We start from the raw sequence: 6,532 nt of genomic DNA on the forward strand, positions 1-6,532 counted from the left end.
GAGAACTGCCGCGCCTCGAGCGCCTTGTTGGTGACACGCACCCGCTGCTTCTTCGCCTGCTGTTTTGGAGGCATCGGCAGACTTCTCTCGTTCCCTCTCTCCGTATATGGGTGCGTCTATCCCGCTGAACACTATGGCTGCCCCACGGCACCAACTTTCCTCTGGCCTAGAGGTGAGGCCAAGCATCGCAAAGAGCACGGGAGAGAACGTGGTTGAATGCATCCCGGTGAGGAGCGGAATGAAGGAGCACATCGAAGCCGCAGCCGCACGACTGCTGCGAGCCCCCAGACTGAATGCACAATCTACAACGCAAGACAGGACCTTCGCGTGCCGGGAAAAGGAAAAAATAAAAATGCCCCATTCGCTCGTTTTCATGTCTTACTAATCTGCGTTTTTCTTTTGTGTGTGTCTGCATGTCTGCATGCTTGATGCCGGAAGCGGCTGCTGCTGCGACCTCCGCACCGGACTCATTTCCAAGTTGTTGTTTTTTTTGTAAAAGAAACAGCTTCGCCAGCCGGCCTGCGCCGCACGCGTCATGAGCGGCTCACCTGAATGCCCTCGTGTGATACGCTCATCTCCACAAAGCGCGCGGTGGCGTTTGGCGGATGCTCCGTCAGTTCCTCCCGAATGCAACGCGCCGCCTCAGTGTCCTTCGCCACCATGTAAAGATAGCCGCCGCCACCCGCGCCGGCAAGCTTCAGGCCCCACACGTACTTCTCCACACGCGAGATGATTTCCGCAATGGGCGGCGGGCACGTACCAGCATCCAGGCGTTTGTTTTGGTCCCACGCCGCGGCAATGAGTTTGCCGTAGCGCTCAAAGTCATCATGGGCCATGGCGTCGTGAAGGTCGAGCGCCTGCTGGCGCATTTCGGCCAACACGCCAAGATGCGACGCGCTGTTGAGGAACATCCCTCGCACAATATCTGCGAGAATCACCTTTGCAGTGCGTGTTATGCCGGTGTAGTACAGCAGATGGCACTGCGCGTAGCGTGCGTCCTCCATCAGGTGCTCCGGCAGCCAGCGCGCCGTTGGGCTCTGCGAAAAGCCCGGCGTCGACTGAAGCAGCTTGAGGCCGCGGAAGAGGCCACCGTACTGGTCCTGCCAGCCGCCGCCCGTCGTGAGCAGCTGCTCGAGGGCGAGTGTGCGGCGGCCCACCTCGTGCGCGTCCCAGCCGAGACCACAGTAGTCCGACAGCGCACTCAGCACCGTGGCGGCGACGAGAGAGCTCGTGCCGAGCCCAGACCCCGCCGGGATCGCAACGAGCAGCGTGATCTCCAGCCCTTTGCCGCAAAATGACGTCTGTAACTGTTCCTCTAGTGTGCCATACGCCATCGCGCCGAACTCCGGGAGAAACCCGGCCAGCGCGAGTGCTGCCTTGGGAATTGAGAAGGGCGAGCCCACCATGTCGTAGCGCCGCAGCTCTTCGTACGTCGAGAGCGTCTCCGCCGCGCCAAGGTCGATGGAGCGGAGCGTGATGCTGGGTGTGGGGGACGACTTCACGTACACGTGCAGCGGCGGTTGGCCATTGAGGTTGATGCCGATGTTGACAACGTTACCACCACACAGAATGCTGTACGGCGGCGTGTCAGTCCAACCGCCGGAGAGGTCAATGCGCGCCGGGCCTCTGCCCCACACGATTTGATCGCTGTACACCGACAGCCGCGGGGATGGCCGTACGGTACTGGCGATGAGGTGCTTCAAGATCGCCTTTTGCAGCAGCATGAACGCCGCCGCCTCCTCCTCTCCAGCGCGGGCGACAAGCTCCTCTTTGCTTGCGATGCCATACACACTGAGCAGCAACTCGGGCGTCATCGTGGCGCCCTGCAGCAGCGGCGGCAGGCAGTTCCCGCCGCCTTCCGCTTCATCACTTGTTGTCATCGCCACCTCCGCCAACCGAGTCCCACGCGCGGGGCAGGCATCCTTTGGGAGGAGGGCGAGGAGGTACTGCAGCACGCGCGCGCAGAACATGTGGTGGTGGATGCGCTGCATCATGGGCGCCTCGTCAGCGGAGAGTCTTTCAGGCAGCGGCAGGTGTGCAGCGGCGTACTTCTGCGCCGTGTGGTTCAGGTCGAGCTGGTAGAATGGATTCCTGTGCGCGTGCGCCGCCATGACGGGGAGGACCTCGCGCCGAAACGCCTCGCGGGACTCCAGCACTGCCGCAACGTCCGCCACATCGTTCAGGTCGTTCGCAGAGTAGCGCGTGCTCGCCTCCCATATGCGCTTTGCATGCGCCGCGTCGCCCGGCTCCATGTCGCAGGCGACGTTGGCGGCGATCATCCAGCGCAGCACGAGGCCGAGGTCCTCCACACTCGCACACCACGGGAACAGTGCGGCGTACTGAATGTCCACCGCCGGCTTCCCCGCTGCGAGGGCGTCAAGGGAGAGACCGCGCTCCTGCAGCCACTGCGTGAGCGGCAACCCAAGAAACTCCGTGTGCTCGTCGTTGGTGAGGCCGTGGAAGACGTCGTTGAAGCCGTACGGGCGCGCCACCCACCCACGCACACCGCCCTGGCGCACCGGCACGACATCAACGCAGGTGCGGGCCGGTACGTGCAGCTTCCACTCGTTACGCGGCACGCCGGTGATGACGGACTGGTGCTGCAGCGACCAACCCGCTGACACCTCGCTGTTCTCAATCCACAGCTGCCGCTGATCCTCGATAATGGGGGCGCGGATGCAGGCGTTCTGGCAGAACACACTCGGGTGGCAGGATACCATTGCCTGCAGCAGGCTGTCGTCATCCCGCACCGTGTTCTGTATCACAAACGTCGAATCAATTAGCTCCGTCGTTGTGCCGTAGTGGAAGAAGCGCGCCTCATGCAGCGTGACCACCTTGACACGAAGCTGCCGCACCAGCGGATCGTCACGCAGGGGTCGGTGGCCGAGCGCCGCGCCGAAGTCACTGTACAAGTCGTACTCCCTCCAGCCACACGCACTCTGCGGCTGATCCACGCCGCTCCTTTCCATGCTACGCTGGCGCAGCACCTCCACCGCGCGGTCGCTCAGCAACCAGAGGCCAATGTCCATCACGCACTGCCGCTTTGCCGAGAACTCATTGATCTCCTGCAATAATGGCTTCTGCAGCATCACCTCCAGTTCCTCCGGCGTCTCTCGGTTCATGAAAAAGACGCCGTGCCTCCTCAGCATGTCAGTCTCCTTCTGGATGCCGTAGCAGACCACGTCCGCGTCGTGTGGGACCGGCGGAAGCGGCTGGCCCCGCAGGATAAGAACGTCACCGCACGACACAAGTGTGCGCAGGTGTGGCGGGGCGCGCCGCATCACCTCTTTATAGAGCGGCATCTGGAGGTCGAGCAGCGTCTGCTCACATGTCTGGCCGCGAGACCAGCGAAACACAGGGATAGGCGCCAACACTTTGCCGCACGGCCCATATGCCGGCAGGCGGCGGCTCTGGCCACCACTGTGCACAATGATGCGCGGCTCGCGCGCCAGCCAGCGCAGGAAGCTGGCTGTCTCGTGACTGCCCGTGTTGTTGTTGTTGTGATTCTCTTCGTCGTTCTGATCTGCGCGGTAGCACGCCTCCAGCAGCCACGCCGTTCCCGCACCGGACCCAAGGTGAGAGCCCTGCGGGTCGCTTGTGAAGAACACGTTGTGGTGCTGCGACAGGAGACCCTTCTGCAACGCAGCCTGCGCCGTCGACGCGGAGAGTGGGACAGAGAGAAGTACCCGCATTACGCACCGTTTGTTTTTGCCAGTATGTCTGCGTGTGTGTATATAAATATGTATGTATCTTTATTACCGTTTTCTTTGATGTGTCTGTATGCCTGTCTGTGTGGATGTGACTTGTGTCGAGTATTACAAACCCGTCAGTTTATCCCTTTCCCAAGCGTGGGTGTGTGTGTGTGTGTTGGCCGCTAGGCAGAGTGTGGGGAGCAATGGTCCGTGAAAGACCCAAGACACCATCAAGAGTAGCAGTGAAACCCAAAAAGGGAAATGTTATTTTTGTCCCATCTTCTCTCACACACACACGCACCCCTCGCGTAGAGATGTATTCAAGCACCAATAAGCGCAAGCACACAAACTCACACCAGCGTCGGCCCTACGATGTCAAGCACAGCACCAGCAGAACAATAAGAAGGGCGGCGCAGCAATCCGTGGGGATGCTCAGCTGCTCGCTGTGGAACGCCTCCGCCTCACGTGCCTCCGTGCCATGGCGGCCTCCACGAACGGCGGCGCCTCTTTGCTGATGCACGCACACTTCTGGTGCGTGATGTGACTCGTGCGCTCCAGCATGGCGTGCATCAGCTGCGGGGCAAAGGATGACAGCAGAAGTCACACAGGGAAGAGCACAACTTGTGTCAGAGACATTGCCGCACGTCATGCAATCGCGTCCGCGGGCGACTTCTTCGTCATGACGTCCAGCCACTGCTGCATCGTCTCCGTCTTCTGGGTGAGCTCTGTCATGAGCACCGGTATCACCCTCCCGCCGCGCCGGGTAGAGGAAGAAGCTGGAGAAGATGTGCACCATCGACAGCGTGAAGAGTGGTGTGATGCCGGGCGACTCGACGAGGGAGAAGTGGCGCGCATGCTGTGCGTCGAACTTGCGCAGGTGCCACTGGAACAGCTGCCGCACCGACGCCGACACCTCCATCTTGTGCGCAGCCACACACACTCCGTGCGAGTATACGTAACCCGATGTGCGTAACGAAGTCCAGCGGTGCGAGTGTGGACGCCTCTTCCTGATGCAGAGCAGCGAGAGGCGGGAGCAGCGGGGTGAGCAATAGAAGCGAGCGCCCGACCCCAGCCACAAAGCTCACGTCAAGCACTCTGTTGCTGCCCCCGCAGTATTCACCTCTCCCATCGCCGAGAGAGAGAGAGGTGAGCTGCCTTCACAGCTTCGCTACGCCTCCACGGCTGCTGCTACCTTCTGGAAGGCAGAGACACACACACAGAGATGTGCATGCACCTCATTCCTCCACGGGAAAATATTTGTTCACGTTTCTTTCCCTCGATGTATTAATCACTGCGACAGCAGCGCATGTGCGCGTGACATGAGCCGCTTTCCCGGTCGGCCGTACATCTGCCGCTCCGCCAGCAGTGTACACACCGTTGGTTGCGCCCCAGCCGTGCGCGACGCTGCCCTAAAGGACGCACTGGCGTCCGCCCTTCGCTCGCTCTCCTCAGCGCCCTTCGTGCAAGCGTCAGCTGCTGCCGCGCTGTGGAGGAGCGTACGGGTGCGTATCGTGAGGGGGACTCCTCCTTCCTAGGGGAGGCCGTTGACGCCTTCCACCCGCCGCACAGAAGGAAGGCTCCAACAGCCGTGCATCCCCCACATCACGGGAACGAAAGCAGAAGTCCATTTACGCGAACGCAAGAGCCGTGCCGCGGCACTCACCCGCGAAGTGTCACTGCCCTCTACAAAGAGCTNAACGAAAGCAGAAGTCCATTTACGCGAACGCAAGAGCCGTGCCGCGGCACTCACCCGCGAAGTGTCACTGCCCTCTACAAAGAGCTGCCTTTTCCTGGGGACAGACCTTCGGCAGCAGGGTGGGTGGGTTCTCCGTCTGGTCTTCAGAGGTCAAGACCAACACGCCCGGGCGTTAGCCAGAATATAACGAGCGGAGCTCCCAACACAACAGAGTGCACTGTGCGCTGGGCGTCACGAGGGCACAAGGTAAGAAGGCGTATTGGTCCCTCGTGCCGGGTTTGTCGACTTTGCAGACCCCACACACACACACACTCAAGTAGAGCACCAAACCTCAGTCCCGCGAGAAGGTGGTCGGCATCACCGAACAGAACATGTGTGGCAAGGGGCGTGCGTGGGCAATAACGGCTTTGCGCAGCCACGCTGGGACCAATCGCTGGCACGGCGCAAAAACCTACAAGATAGGGAAATGGAAAGGGAGAGAAACTCAGCTAGAGAAGAAACCTGCAGGAGTTATATCCACGCAACCCCACATGTATGTGCGAGTGGGTGAGTATCAGTTGTGTGTAGGGAGGATGCCCCCACGTCTTGCTGCTCGCGTTGGATTGACAGTCAAAGAAAATCCACAACGCTACACTCATCGAGGCGCCGCACGTTGCTGCCGCCCTCCTCCCCATCCGCCACGCAATGGGGGCCGCTCCACCACGTGGGCCCATGCAAGTAACCAACGGGGGAAAAAAAAAAAAACTACAAAAAAAATAGACGCTTCATATCCCTGATATGCTACCTCGCCTCCCCGGTGTGTGCGGGCAGGTCAGTTCCCGTCAAACTTGGTGCTGTTGCTATTTGTTCCCTCTCTCCCCCATCCCCTGCGCCCACAACTTCACATATCTTCTTTTCTCTTCTTTCATCCTTCTTTTCCCTCAGCCAATATTCGGCACGAACGCACAGCACGCACGCGACGCATGCATCCGTTAGCGTGGGTGTGTGTGTGTCTGCGTCCGCCTCGCGCCGCCGCTCACTCGGCAGAGCGCTGCAGGCACGGGTGCGTGTCACTCTGCCGCAACATCCGCCCGTCGTCCAGCGGCGTCTGGTGGCGGCCGCTGATGATGCGCAGCGTTGCGTCCGCGATCTTCTCCACCGGCTC

The 6,532-nt window shown here is 60.7% G+C and overlaps 3 protein-coding genes across 3 annotated transcripts; all 3 read right to left on the reverse strand.

Moving 5' to 3' along the window:
• DQ04_09481000 (hypothetical protein) lies at positions 1-375 on the reverse strand (the record flags this gene model as incomplete). Its single annotated transcript, XM_009315948.1, has 1 exon — positions 1-375. A coding segment is annotated over one exon (375 nt), but the record flags the coding sequence as incomplete, so codon positions are not given.
• A 158-nt stretch (positions 376-533) lies between these two features.
• DQ04_09481010 (putative fucose kinase) lies at positions 534-3,692 on the reverse strand (the record flags this gene model as incomplete). Its single annotated transcript, XM_009315949.1, has 1 exon — positions 534-3,692. One exon carries the CDS (start codon positions 3,690-3,692, stop codon positions 534-536), a length of 3,159 nt encoding a protein of 1,052 aa, XP_009314224.1.
• Positions 3,693-4,059: 367 nt separating this feature from the next.
• DQ04_09481020 (hypothetical protein) lies at positions 4,060-4,611 on the reverse strand (the record flags this gene model as incomplete). The annotated part of the gene is made up of 1 exon (XM_009315950.1): positions 4,060-4,611. The coding sequence occupies one exon, from the start codon at positions 4,609-4,611 to the stop codon at positions 4,060-4,062; it is 552 nt and encodes a 183-aa protein (XP_009314225.1).
• Positions 4,612-6,532: the final 1,921 nt, after the last annotated feature.

This window comes from Trypanosoma grayi, assembly GCF_000691245.1.
Source record: "Trypanosoma grayi strain ANR4 Tgr_948_V1, whole genome shotgun sequence".
NCBI lineage: Eukaryota > Euglenozoa > Kinetoplastea > Trypanosomatida > Trypanosomatidae > Trypanosoma > Trypanosoma grayi.